The sequence below is a fragment of the Leiobunum rupestre genome, chromosome 7, assembly GCF_980474605.1.
Source record: "Leiobunum rupestre chromosome 7, qqLeiRupe1.1.hap1, whole genome shotgun sequence".
NCBI classification, from domain to species: Eukaryota; Metazoa; Arthropoda; class Arachnida; order Opiliones; family Sclerosomatidae; genus Leiobunum; species Leiobunum rupestre.
The window spans coordinates 13824668-13839646 of record NC_143390.1 but is presented as its reverse complement, the minus strand read 5'-3'; the positions used below and the strand labels follow the sequence as shown (position 1 = coordinate 13839646).

Here is a 14979-nt window from a genome sequence, read left to right as displayed (position 1 = left end):
TGTATTGATGACTTTGGATGAAGTAAAGAAACTACATTTTCTTGATTTTAATATTGTTTAGACTTAAAAATGAGTTTTTGTATAAGATCGATAAAGGTGAAACATTTTACAAAGCACTGGTTAACATTACCAAGAACATCTACCAATTAAATATTACATCTTAGGAATGTCAGTATTTGTTTCAGTATTAGACCCCTCCTCGCTCAACTTCTTTTAATTGTTCTAGCAAGAATGTTATTGTAGTAAATTTCTGGTTCAAAAGAATACTCAAACTGTGTAAAATTCAACCAAATGAGAAATTATGTCTGAAATTTAGTGGGCTTGTCACGAGATAAGAGGAAGCATCTACAATTTTATTAAATATGGTAGATTTAGGTTAAAATGTAACAATGGCTAAAAAGCCGGTGTAAATTATCCGTTTATTATCCAACATTAAGTTTAAATATTGAAATGTGTTTATGAACATATTTATAATAAAATAATGTTGTTGTTAAAAATTGTGGAAATTAATCTAAGAATGATCAATTGAAATGTTTTTAACGATAATAACATTTATTTATTGTATTTTGTTTAATCTGTGATTTTTTAAATAATTAAAAATTAAAGTACTTTTATATTTTTAAACCAATGATATTCCGATCATTCATGTATATAAACATGTAGTTGGTATCCATTATAATTTTTGTTCACGGTTTGAAGCGAAATAAGTTATCTCCCCACTGTTTAAAGGGCTTTTCCCGCGAAATCTTCCGTTTCCCTTCTGATAAAGATTAACGGTAACAGTAGGTGTAGGGAGCTGTCGGTTAGCTCGTATGACATGAAAGGCTGACTACCCAACGCCCTATGCTTCGTCACCCGGCCACCGGTAATAATAAGGGCTTATAAGTCGCAAGATGACTTAGGCCTGTGTTGGTGACCTACGTATTAGCTTAGTTGTTGATTATTGTTATGATTAATGAAAAATTATTATTAATAATATGAAATATTATATTTTATACTATAAAATGTTACATTTGTAGTACATTTAAAAATTTAAATTCTTAAAGAATGTACGCTTCTTTTGTTTAGAAGAAGGAACAAATATTATAGGAAAAAGCTCAGCTACGCTGAGTAAAGAAGGTGATATATAGGTATTCCTGTGCCATTCGTTGCGGCCAAGAAGGGACAGGAATTAGAGAAAACGCTCTAACTGGCATCGTACCTAATGATATCTTACTAAGTGGCATAGTACCAAGGGACATCGCCCCAAATAGAATCGTACCTAGTGGAATCGCCCTAAATAGAATCGTACCTAATGGAATCGCCCTAAATAGAATCTACCTAGTGGCATCGCCCTAAATAGAATCGTACCTAGTGGCATCGCCCTAAATAGAATCGTACCTAGTGGCATCGCCCTAAATAGAATCGTACCTAGTGGCATCGCCCTAAATGGCATAGTACCTAGTGACATCGCCCTAAATAGAATCGTACCTAGTGGCATCGCCCTAAATAGAATCGTACCTAGTGACATCGCCCTAAATAGAATCGTACCTAGTGGCATCGCCCTAAATGGCATAGTACCTAGTGACATCGCCCTAAATAGAATCGTACCTAGTGGCATCGCCCTAAATGGCATAGTACCTAGTGACATCGCCCTAAGTGGAATCGTCCCTAATCTGGTACTGAAATCTGGTGTGTATTTGGAGGGGAGTTTTGCTTTTCAGCCTATATATAACGGCCTTTACATACTAAGTAGGCAAACTTTACCCGTATTTAAAAATTTATCTTAAATCATGGGTATAAGACTAAAAAACTAATTTTGAGCCCCTCCCAAATTTACATGTATAAGACCAAATTACTTTTTTAGTCTTATACGCCGTTTGGGTCAGATTTGAAGGTTAATTTAGCGATATTTGGTAAGAGCACGTTGAGACCAATCGAATGATACCAATATCAGGTCATATCAATTTTCAAGGTCACCGGAAGTGACATCACGTGGTTCGTATTTCCGGAAAGCCCCCACTTTGACCCGTAAGACAAAGAGTTCTTTGTTACAAATCACTAACCTAATTTAAAAATATCTTCACCCATCGTGTACCTTATCACATGCTTATTTTGTCATGGGCTCTTGGACTACTAGGTACGATTCTATTTAGGGCGATTCCACTAGGTACGATTCTATTTGGGGTGATGTCCCTTGGTACTATGCCACTTAGTAAGATATCATTAGGTACGATGCCAGTTAGAGCGTTTTCTCTAAATCCGGTCCCTTCTTGGCCGCAACGAATGGCACAGGAATACCTATATATCACCTTCTTTACTCAGCGTAGCTGAGCTTTTTCCTACAATTAACATATAAATACCAAATCTATTCCCTATTTATGATTAGCTATACATTTGCCCTTTACAAATTTCACGATTTTTGCTATCAGACGAATATAAAGTTAGTGAATTATAAAAAATAAAATTTCAGATTAAAAGTTTAAAGGTATTTATTTGCCGCAAGAGAACTTACACTCGATTGGAACAGAGCGGCTCCTAAAATGGAGCTCAGATAATCAGTAATGGCAGCACTTTCAGAAACAAAAACCGAGATTATCTGAACAGGTTAAACAAGAAAAATAAAACTAAGAGGATATAGAATCCATATACAAATGGAATAAATGAAATATAAAATACAAATTATATACAAAAAGTACAAATATAAATGGCACCGAAAATAGGCGAAAGAATTGAGGGGAGCTGAATACTGATATAGGGACCAATTAAGGCAAGTCGCTTCGCCGCCATTCCAGTTTGAGTTTTGGCCAAAGTGTAAGGATGGAGGCGACCAAAATTCCAAGGGGAGCCGGTAAGACCAAGTAGTATTTCTAAAGGGTCGTCACGATGGGCCAAACGCCAGTTGACCTGATTTGTGCCGAGGGAACGCAGAGGGCAGACGAGTAGTACATGGAGAGTGTCCTCCCTAGCTGCTCCACAGAGTTTACACTCGCAATTGTCAGCGTACGCTGGTTAGCAGGGAGCCCGTGCGTGCTGCGAATAGTAACCCACTACTGAAACTGCCGGTATAACAATCCGCCATGGGGAAGTCGTTTGAGGGTATATAAGCCTAAACTACCAGGAATGGCAAAAAAATTGCTTTTTTTAATTTAAAAATCCAGTATTGTTAAAACCAGTTATAACCGGTGGCTTAAACCGGTTAACGCAATTAATAAAAAATGCTCAAATTGCTTATATCTAGCCCTCATTGCTCAAATTGCCCGATTTCAAAATTACGTTTACATTGTGAGGTATAGCAGACTTATTTACCCGCTTTTATACCCTAACATGGCGGCGTATTTTCACGCGCAAAATGAATTTTAAGATCCCCTAATTGCTTCTATCTAGCTTTCATTACTTGCGACAAAAAATTAAGGTTAAGTTTTAGTTTTTTCAATTAATTTCTCAAATATTTTTTAATAAAAAAAGTGGTTTTATTCATGGATTTTATTCGGTGTAAATCCGGATTAAACCAGGGTGGTTTTAGCCAGTCTGGCTGGCTCTTGCCAACCCTGTAAACTACGCTTGTGCCCTACATGACACCGCCAAAACTACATTCAAGGCAACCACAGTGGCGGATTATGTTCCTTTGGGGAATACTTTTGGTTGGGAGAGACTAAATTTACTTAAAGGGAATATAACCTACTAAGCAATCTTTATGGAAGACCCCTTCAATTTTGCAAATTTCCCTGTACAGTGCTGCAAACATTGGTGTTCCACACCAAATACCTGAGATTATATTCCCTTTAAAGGGAATATAACCTGCAAAGCAATCTTTATGGAAGACCCCTTCAATTTTTCAAATTTCGCTGTACAGTGGCGCCAAACATTTTTAAAGCGAAAGGCAAGAGCGGTCAGAGCTGCAAGCGTTGGTGTTCCACACCAAATACCTGAGATTATATTCCCTTTAAGAACCGACTGATAAATTTCCAAGTATTATTTGAAGGTATTAAGTGGAGACGACGAGGTAATTAACATTTAAAACAAAATTTAATACTTTTATTACAGTTATAAATTTAACAACTTGCTCTTATGGAGTGACCGCGATTTGAATTTTGAATGGGATTTCGCTCTTTTTCTGGAGGGGTGACGAAGTTTGGACCTTCTGGGTCCCGCGCCAAAATTGCAATCAGAGATCCTATATAGCGTAGCGAAGTTCAGGTTAATCTTGTATAGTCCCCTCAAGTAGCAATTTAATCCGGCCACCTGAATTAAAGTCATTGAAACTCGCTAGATGATTAGCCATAGGGTGGTGCCTTGTGTATTAGCCTAGCTGAGTATCTCATTGGGAAAACGGGTGAAAATAAGGGCAAAGGGCAATAATCTTTCATCCAATTTCCAATTGGTGGAAATAGCTTAACTCCCCTAGTCCTTACAAGGAGACTAGTCAGACTACCCAAGGTGTAACACACCGATTTTGATCAAACTCGGGGGTTTGGTAGACCTTCATGTAACTTGGAAAACCCTGAAGGGAAATGTCTCCATAGGCAACCGTTTTGCCATGGCAACCAAAAATGTTTTTGACCACACAAAATGGAAATTTTCCCATTGAAAATAACATGGGAATCTGACCAATTTTAAATAAATTTTTTGAAAATGCTAAAAATAAAAATATAAATAAAAAAATAATGAAAAAGTTCGAAATTGATTAAAATTTTTACAGGGGTACCCTTAAAATTGGTCAGCTTCCGATGTTATTTTTAATGGAAATTGTTTTATTTTGTGTGGTCAAAAACATTTTTGGTTGCCATGGCAAAACGGTTGCCTATGGAGACATTTCCCTTCCGGGTTTTTCAAGTTACACGAACTCAGCACGAAGGTCTACCAAACCCCCGGAGTTTGATCAAAATCGGTGTGTTACACCTCGGGTAGTCTCCTTAATAGTGGCGCCATCTTATTGGTGGCTGTTCTTAAGTTTTTAATTTGACAAAAAAAACCCCTCATTTGAGACCATCGAATATTTGTACCAGTCCATGTTCTGTTCTCTTGTGATAGTGGCCTAGGGTAATTCATTCCTTAGTTACGGTACTCATTCAAATGGTTCAGGAGGGCGACATGCCAATAATCCCAGATATTTGCGATATTCTCCGTGATTTTCTGACTTTACTTTTCCCTCCAGTTTTATTTAATTGTTTGGTTTTTTTTTTAGTTTTGTTTTTCGGTGAACTAGCGCTGATTTGTATCCACTTTTGCGTACCCGATTTGTGAGTTTTTGATTTTTCATAAAATAAGCTACGCTTGCTGAACTTGTTCTTATGTAGCTCATTGGTCATGAAATACGTAGAAGCTCAGTTCAGTTTATTCATAAAAACAGGGTGCCTCGTCAAATTTACCCTTATATCCAGGGCTTTTCGTAGAAAAACGTCATCGATACGTCACCCGTGATGCAGTAGTAACATAAAAACGCATATTAGAAGCTTCGATTTCATCGCCAAAAGATTTATTCATTATTTATTTATTTGTAGAGGTTAACGGTAATAGTTAGTGTAGGGAGCTGTTGGCTCGCGTGTTTTGAAGGGCTTGCCACCACCCTCCTACGCATTGTAACCCAGCCACCTGAATTAATGTCTTCAAAAGTCGCTTGATGACTTAGGTCTAAGGTGGTGCCTTGGGTATTAGCAGCTGCATAGCTGATTATTATTCTGTGGCCAATGCGGAAAGAGAGTATGAACTAGATCAAAACATCGTCTGCTAATACGCACTACGACTTGTTTTAAACGTAACTAGCGCCACCATTATAAAGGAAGTTCATACTCGTTTACAAGCCAAAAATATAAAAGTAGATGCTCAAAAACGAACATTGCAAAAACAATAGATTGTTAAATAATTTACGACTGATGGAAATTAGTGAGTGCGCTTAAATTAAAATAAAGAAAAAGATATAAATTAAACAAAATTTCGTCGATTTTCGTTTTAATTAAAACGTGGCTGCCCCGACCATTAAATAGTTCAATCTAAATCTTTAGTTGAAATAATAGAACATTATCTTTTAACTAATAAATTTGTCATTAATTGTATTGTCGTAAACATGAACCGACAGAAGAACAAGACCATAAAAATGAAGTTGAAATGTATTCAAATGAAAAACGAGGCCAATCTCAATTTAATGAGAATTGACGTATGAAATAAAAATCAAACGGTTGGGAAATCCGACACAATGGCCAAACACGAAAACATGTTACTGGTTTTGGTACGTAAAATAACTTTGAACAATGTGACCATATTCACCGTAATTATTTTGTTAATTCTTTTCAGGTATCTTTACTAACATTGGCCGTTTACGAATGCAATGGTAACGAACAAAATACCAATTATTTTTCGTTTTCTCTAAATAAAATTCGAAATATTTGAAAAACAATGTCTAATTTATTTTCAGCGGAATGCAGGGGATTGTCCAAGCAATCTCAACCGCAAAGTAAACGAAATAGATCTTTAATTAGCGTATCCACCGTTTAATTATACTTTTATCTAAATTTAAGATTCGATTTGCAAAATATACAGCTCAAATGCTGAGTTGGGTAAGTAACATAAGTTTATAATACGCTAGTCAATAACATATTATTGATTGAATTTATATTGTGTGAAATTTTTCATAAATAAAGAAAAAGGCTGTTGTGGGCCTCGCCAAAAGACCGCAAACCCTTGAACTAAGTTCATTACTGCCAATCACGCTTGGTAACAAGGGTTACTTGCATGGACCAGTATAATTATTTCCAAAACTTAGCGGGACTGCTACCTGGGAACATTTCCAAAACTGTGGAGAGGGACTGCTCCCTGGGAACATTTCCAAAACTGTGGAGGGGGACGGATCCCTGGGAACATTTCCAAAACTGTGGAGGGGGACGGATCCCTGGGTACATTTCCAAAACTGGTGAGGAGGACTGATCCCTGGGTACATTTCCAAAACTGGTGAGGGGGACTGATCCCTGGGTACATTTCCAAAACTGGTGAGGGGGACTGATCCCTGGGTACATTTCCAAAACTGGTGAGGGGGACTGACCCCTGAGAACATTTCCAAAACTGTGGAGGGGGACGGATCCCTGGGTACATTTCCAAAACTGGTGAGGGGGACTGATCCCTGGGTACATTTCCAAAACTGGTGAGGGGGACTGATCCCTGGGTACATTTCCAAAACTGGTGAGGGGGACTGACCCCTGGGAACATTTCCAAAACTGTGGAGGGGGACGGATCCCTGGGTACATTTCCAAAACTGGTGAGGGGGACTGATCCCTGGGTACATTTCCAAAACTGGTGAGGGGGACTGATCCCTGGGTACATTTCCAAAACTGGTGAGGGGGACTGACCCCTGAGAACATTTCCAAAACTGTGGAGGGGGACGGATCCCTGGGTACATTTCCAAAACTGGTGAGGGGGACTGATCCCTGGGTACATTTCCAAAACTGGTGAGGGGGACTGATCCCTGGGTACATTTCCAAAACTGGTGAGGGGGACTGACCCCTGGGAACATTTCCAAAACTGTGGAGGGGGACTGATCCCTGGGTACATTTCCAAAACTGGTGAGGGGGACTGATCCCTGGGTACATTTCCAAAACTGGTGAGGGGGACTGATCCCTGGGTACATTTCCAAAACTGGTGAGGGGGACTGACCCCTGGGAACATTTCCAAAACTGTGGAGGGGGACGGATCCCTGGGTACATTTCCAAAACTGGTGAGGGGGACTGATCCCTGGGTACATTTCCAAAACTGGTGAGGGGGACTGATCCCTGGGTACATTTCCAAAACTGTGGAGGGGGACTGATCCCTGGGTACATTTCCAAAACTGGTGAGGGGGACTGATCCCTGGGTATATTTCCAAAACTGGTGAGGGGGACTGATCCCTGGGTACATTTCCAAAACTGGTGAGGGGGACTGACCCCTGAGAACATTTCCAAAACTGGTGAGGGGGACTGACCCCTGGGAACATTTCCAAAACTGTGGAGGGGGACTGATCCCTGGGTACATTTCCAAAACTGGTGAGGGGGACTGATCCCTGGGTACATTTCCAAAACTGGTGAGGGGGACTGACCCCTGGGAACATTTCCAAAACTGTGGAGGGGGACGGATCCCTGGGTACATTTCCAAAACTGGTGAGGGGGACTGATCCCTGGGTACATTTCCAAAACTGGTGAGGGGGACTGATCCCTGGGTACATTTCCAAAACTGGTGAGGGGGACTGACCCCTGAGAACATTTCCAAAACTGTGGAGGGGGACGGATCCCTGGGTACATTTCCAAAACTGGTGAGGGGGACTGATCCCTGGGTACATTTCCAAAACTGGTGAGGGGGACTGATCCCTGGGTACATTTCCAAAACTGGTGAGGGGGACTGACCCCTGGGAACATTTCCAAAACTGTGGAGGGGGACGGATCCCTGGGTACATTTCCAAAACTGGTGAGGGGGACTGATCCCTGGGTACATTTCCAAAACTGGTGAGGGGGACTGATCCCTGGGTACATTTCCAAAACTGGTGAGGGGGACTGACCCCTGGGAACATTTCCAAAACTGTGGAGGGGGACGGATCCCTGGGTACATTTCCAAAACTGGTGAGGGGGACTGATCCCTGGGTACATTTCCAAAACTGGTGAGGGGGACTGATCCCTGGGTACATTTCCAAAACTGGTGAGGGGGACTGACCCCTGGGAACATTTCCAAAACTGTGGAGGGGGACTGATCCCTGGGTACATTTCCAAAACTGGTGAGGGGGACTGATCCCTGGGTACATTTCCAAAACTGGTGAGGGGGACTGATCCCTGGGTACATTTCCAAAACTGGTGAGGGGGACTGACCCCTGGGAACATTTCCAAAACTGTGGAGGGGGACTGATCCCTGGGTACATTTCCAAAACTGGTGAGGGGGACTGATCCCTGGGTACATTTCCAAAACTGGTGAGGGGGACTGATCCCTGGGTACATTTCCAAAACTGGTGAGGGGGACTGACCCCTGGGAACATTTCCAAAACTGTGGAGGGGGACGGATCCCTGGGTACATTTCCAAAACTGGTGAGGGGGACTGATCCCTGGGTACATTTCCAAAACTGGTGAGGGGGACTGACCCCTGGGAACATTTCCAAAACTGTGGAGGGGGACTGATCCCTGGGTACATTTCCAAAACTGGTGAGGGGGACTGATCCCTGGGTACATTTCCAAAACTGGTGAGGGGGACTGATCCCTGGGGACATTTCCAAAACTGGTGAGGGGGACTGACCCCTGGGTACATTTCCAAAACTGGGGAGGGGGATTTCTCCCTGGGAACATTTCCAAAACTTATTTTGGTACAATTGTGTGAAAGAAACATCCGAGACAGTCGACATCTTACTTCATGATATTAAAGTAATGGGTTAATTTATTTTGCTTTACCAGGGTGTTGGGGTCCGGCACAATGTTGGATGCGCACTGGGATATGTTACCCTTGACCTTTTGGTCTTATCTCCCCTCCGACGTCTGTCAAATAAAGGCTGATAACTGCGCTTCGGTCCAGGCTAACGGGTGCGGTCCTTTTCACCAGAGAACGCTCCGGGGGTTCTTTGTACGAGGTACTGTTGTCCTTGCCTTCCCACCTTGGGCCAACTTGATGTGTTTCGGCTCCAGCTGTGTGGCCGTTGTACCGCCCTTTGATTCCTTTACTATCTGGCGCTAACTCCCGACCTCTTGTCGACTGGGGGTTTGGTACACGGCTGGTCGCGAAGTGGTTGCTAGTCGTCCTATTGCTGCACCTGTCGGAGGGTTGGATGGCTGGCGCCAATGTTGTGAATGTCAGCAGCGGAGTTCTCCCGCTGCCTACGGCTGTTTGTTACCCGTGGGGGCTATCGCGGGGAATTATGAACCAAAAACTATATATACGCTTCACTTACTAGACAGGCATTTCCAAAAAAAAACCCCCTTTAACACTTTCGTAACACGGGAGAAGCCATTGACCAGCCGTTAGAGGCGCCACTTGTGGCACTACTGAAGGGCGGGAAAATTTTTACCAGCGTCTACTATCGTATGCAAGCTGAGCCGTTGAACACGCCAGCCTAGTTAGCGAAGCGTATATATAGTCTTTGATTATGAACCTACGGGTGATATCAGGTGATTGATATCTCAGGTATACCTGTTTATAAATTCTGACCTAATGTACCACAGTAATAACGTTACTTTTTACGTAATTAGTTTTACCAAAAGCCGTACTCACTTTCATACGCCTGTAATTGGTATACAGATTTATAAGGAATACTTAGCCTTGGCGAACCTTGTTTAGAGCGGGTACAACAACAGTATCTGTTGCAATAGCGATTACTGAAAGGGCTGTCGCAGCGCCATCTTCCAAAAAATAGCTGAACCAATCGGCATAAAAGTGCTTGTAGCTCTTACAGTAGTCACTTCGGAACTAGTTCCATTAGTGATCCCTGGGTACATTTCCAAAACTGGTGAGGGGGACTGATCCCTGGGTACATTTCCAAAACTGGTGAGGGGGACTGATCCCTGGGTACATTTCCAAAACTGGTGAGGGGGACTGACCCCTGAGAACATTTCCAAAACTGTGGAGGGGGACGGATCCCTGGGTACATTTCCAAAACTGGTGAGGGGGACTGATCCCTGGGTACATTTCCAAAACTGGTGAGGGGGACTGATCCCTGGGTACATTTCCAAAACTGGTGAGGGGGACTGACCCCTGGGAACATTTCCAAAACTGTGGAGGGGGACTGATCCCTGGGTACATTTCCAAAACTGGTGAGGGGGACTGATCCCTGGGTACATTTCCAAAACTGGTGAGGGGGACTGATCCCTGGGTACATTTCCAAAACTGGTGAGGGGGACTGACCCCTGGGAACATTTCCAAAACTGTGGAGGGGGACGGATCCCTGGGTACATTTCCAAAACTGGTGAGGGGGACTGATCCCTGGGTACATTTCCAAAACTGGTGAGGGGGACTGATCCCTGGGTACATTTCCAAAACTGGGGAGGGGGACGGATCCCTGGGTACATTTCCAAAACTGGTGAGGGGGACTGATCCCTGGGTACATTTCCAAAACTGGTGAGGGGGACTGATCCCTGGGTACATTTCCAAAACTGGTGAGGGGGACTGACCCCTGAGAACATTTCCAAAACTGTGGAGGGGGACGGATCCCTGGGTACATTTCCAAAACTGGTGAGGGGGACTGATCCCTGGGTACATTTCCAAAACTGGTGAGGGGGACTGATCCCTGGGTACATTTCCAAAACTGGTGAGGGGGACTGACCCCTGGGAACATTTCCAAAACTGTGGAGGGGGACTGATCCCTGGGTACATTTCCAAAACTGGTGAGGGGGACTGATCCCTGGGTACATTTCCAAAACTGGTGAGGGGGACTGATCCCTGGGTACATTTCCAAAACTGGTGAGGGGGACTGACCCCTGGGAACATTTCCAAAACTGTGGAGGGGGACGGATCCCTGGGTACATTTCCAAAACTGGTGAGGGGGACTGATCCCTGGGTACATTTCCAAAACTGGTGAGGGGGACTGATCCCTGGGTATATTTCCAAAACTGGTGAGGTGGACTGACCCCTGGGAACATTTCCAAAACTGTGGAGGGGGACGGATCCCTGGGTACATTTCCAAAACTGGTGAGGGGGACTGATCCCTGGGTACATTTCCAAAACTGGTGAGGGGGACTGATCCCTGGGTACATTTCCAAAACTGGTGAGGGGGACTGACCCCTGGGAACATTTCCAAAACTGTGGAGGGGGACGGATCCCTGGGTACATTTCCAAAACTGGTGAGGGGGACTGATCCCTGGGTACATTTCCAAAACTGGTGAGGGGGACTGATCCCTGGGTACATTTCCAAAACTGGTGAGGGGGACTGACCCCTGGGAACATTTCCAAAACTGTGGAGGGGGACGGATCCCTGGGTACATTTCCAAAACTGGTGAGGGGGACTGATCCCTGGGTACATTTCCAAAACTGGTGAGGGGGACTGATCCCTGGGTACATTTCCAAAACTGGTGAGGGGGACTGACCCCTGGGAACATTTCCAAAACTGTGGAGGGGGACTGATCCCTGGGTACATTTCCAAAACTGGTGAGGGGGACTGACCCCTGGGAACATTTCCAAAACTGGTGAGGGGGACGGATCCCTGGGTACATTTCCAAAACTGGTGAGGGGGACTGATCCCTGGGTACATTTCCAAAACTGGTGAGGGGGACTGATCCCTGGGTACATTTCCAAAACTGGTGAGGGGGACTGACCCCTGGGAACATTTCCAAAACTGTGGAGGGGGACTGATCCCTGGGTACATTTCCAAAACTGGTGAGGGGGACTGATCCCTGGGTACATTTCCAAAACTGGTGAGGGGGACTGATCCCTGGGTACATTTCCAAAACTGGTGAGGGGGACTGACCCCTGGGTACATTTCCAAAACTGGGGAGGGGGATTTCTCCCTGGGAACATTTCCAAAACTTATTTTGGTACAATTGTGTGAAAGAAACATCCGAGACAGTCGACATCTTACTTCATGATATTAAAGTAATGGGTTAATTTATTTTGCTTTACCAGGGTGTTGGGGTCCGGCACAATGTTGGATGCGCACTGGTATATGTTACCCTTGACCTTTTGGTCTTATCTCCCCTCCGACGTCTGTCAAATAAAGGCTGATAACTGCGCTTCGGTCCAGGCTAACGGGTGCGGTCCTTTTCACCAGAGAACGCTCCGGGGGTTCTTTGTACGAGGTACTGTTGTCCTTGCCTTCCCACCTTGGGCCAACTTGATGTGTTTCGGCTCCAGCTGTGTGGCCGTTGTACCGCCCTTTGATTCCTTTACTATCTGGCGCTAACTCCCGACCTCTTGTCGACTGGGGGTTTGGTACACGGCTGGTCGCGAAGTGGTTGCTAGTCGTCCTATTGCTGCACCTGTCGGAGGGTTGGATGGCTGGCGCCAATGTTGTGAATGTCAGCAGCGGAGTTCTCCCGCTGCCTACGGCTGTTTGTTACCCGTGGGGGCTATCGCGGGGAATTATGAACCAAAAACTATATATACGCTTCACTTACTAGACAGGCATTTCCAAAAAAAAACCCCCTTTAACACTTTCGTAACACGGGAGAAGCCATTGACCAGCCGTTAGAGGCGCCACTTGTGGCACTACTGAAGGGCGGGAAAATTTTTACCAGCGTCTACTATCGTATGCAAGCTGAGCCGTTGAACACGCCAGCCTAGTTAGCGAAGCGTATATATAGTCTTTGATTATGAACCTACGGGTGATATCAGGTGATTGATATCTCAGGTATACCTGTTTATAAATTCTGACCTAATGTACCACAGTAATAACGTTACTTTTTACGTAATTAGTTTTACCAAAAGCCGTACTCACTTTCATACGCCTGTAATTGGTATACAGATTTATAAGGAATACTTAGCCTTGGCGAACCTTGTTTAGAGCGGGTACAACAACAGTATCTGTTGCAATAGCGATTACTGAAAGGGCTGTCGCAGCGCCATCTTCCAAAAAATAGCTGAACCAATCGGCATAAAAGTGCTTGTAGCTCTTACAGTAGTCACTTCGGAACTAGTTCCATTAGTGAAACAACGAGTGTTTTTGTGTTGTAAATTCCGGAATAGCTAACCAGGAATTGGGATACAAACCACACTGTGACAAGGATGGTCTCTTTGTACCCAAGCAACAAAGCGTGATCGAAGGAGGCCAGATGATCTACTTTTGCGTCCAGTCCGACTGCGGTGCCAGAGTGTCCAGGGAAACGCCCAACTCGGACATCGATTGCCAGAGACAATACGCCAAAACTCAACCACCTCCGACTGAATCCCCGAACAACGAGATGGTTGGAATGCCCGCGAAACGTTGCAATTTTTTTTGCTACCTTGGAGAAGTTGTCAATTCAGCTGGTTAGTATTTAGAGCGTAATCAAAAGTTCAGTTTGAGGGATCCATATGTGGAATTATGGATTCTTGATGGCGCATATTTATCGCTGAAGCAATTTTTCCGTTTCGTTTCAGTTGAAACAACCAAGCGCGTGGCGGATGCTTGGCAAAAAGGAATAAGTCAGATTTTTACACCTTTCTAGATTATATTGTAACATTTTAAATATATAATGCGCGTTGTCTAGGGGAATTTAGATAATAATATCATAAGCGTATTAAAAAGTGTTACATTGGAATAAAAAATGGTTACATTATAAACGAACGTTTTCTTTAATTAAGATAAAATATGAAGGTAGCAAAATGATATACCATAGACGAAGAACGGGTAAACCCTGGACACGCGACGTACGCCTTCCACAGTAGAGAGAGAGATTTTGAAAATTGTTCGGGCTTACCCGTTCTTCGTGTATGGGCAGAGTAGGCACGTGCCTGGGGCGGCATTTTTCTAGGGGCTTCGTGCGTAGTTTAAATTTTGGTCATAAGTGTCGCCGCCTACCAAGCGAGTTTTAACCTAAATATATGAAAGCTGTCTGCTCAACCGGAAAACCTATAAATTCCAAAGGTGTCTGCTCTTTCTTCACAACAAATATAATATTAATTTTAGTCTCAATTTTATGCAAAATAATCCATATTTTAGTCTCAATTTTATGCAAAATAATCCATATTTTAGTCTCAATTTTATGCAAAATAATCCATATTTTAGTCTCAATTTTATGCAAAATAATCCATATTTTAGTCTCAATTTTATGCAAAATAATCCATATTTTAGTCTCAATTTTATGCAAAATAATCCATATTTTAGTCTCAATTTTTTAGTCTCAACTTAAACTGCAAAACAAATGTATATTGTAGTCTCAACTTAAACTGCAAAACAAATGCATATTGTAGTCTCAACTTAAACTGCAAAAATAATGCATGTTATTCTCAAATTAAACTGTAAAAACAATGCATATTTTAGTCTCAATTAATATTGCAAAAATGAAAGAAAATCAGGCCTTCATTTGAACAGTAATTTAGTTTTAATATCTTTCTAGATATTAGCTTGTCGACAGCTCGAAAGCAATTTTATTT

The 14979-nt window shown here is 43.1% G+C and overlaps 1 protein-coding gene across 1 annotated transcript; it reads left to right on the top strand.

Annotated features, from left to right (window-relative positions):
* The first annotated feature begins 6120 nt into the window (after positions 1–6120).
* Positions 6121–14166, top strand: LOC149934836 (uncharacterized). Its single transcript, XM_090153063.1, has 6 exons — positions 6121–6208; positions 6274–6310; positions 6395–6433; positions 6498–6536; positions 13591–13872; positions 13984–14166. The coding sequence occupies exons 1-6, from the start codon at positions 6176–6178 to the stop codon at positions 14049–14051; spliced, it is 498 nt and encodes a 165-aa protein (XP_090009189.1). The 5' UTR covers positions 6121–6175; the 3' UTR covers positions 14052–14166.
* Positions 14167–14979: the final 813 nt, after the last annotated feature.

What these genes read in the sequence shown, in the direction of transcription:
- LOC149934836 (XM_090153063.1), top strand. Translation starts at nt 6,176, where the DNA reads ATGGCCAAACACGAAAACATGTTACTGGTTTTG. An exon ending in GGCCGTTTACGAATGCAATG is followed by an intron (nt 6,311 to 6,394) that starts GTAACGAACAAA and finishes ATTTATTTTCAG; the next exon opens with CGGAATGCAGGGGATTGTCC. An exon ending in CAAGCAATCTCAACCGCAAA is followed by an intron (nt 6,434 to 6,497) that starts GTAAACGAAATA and finishes TCTAAATTTAAG; the next exon opens with ATTCGATTTGCAAAATATAC.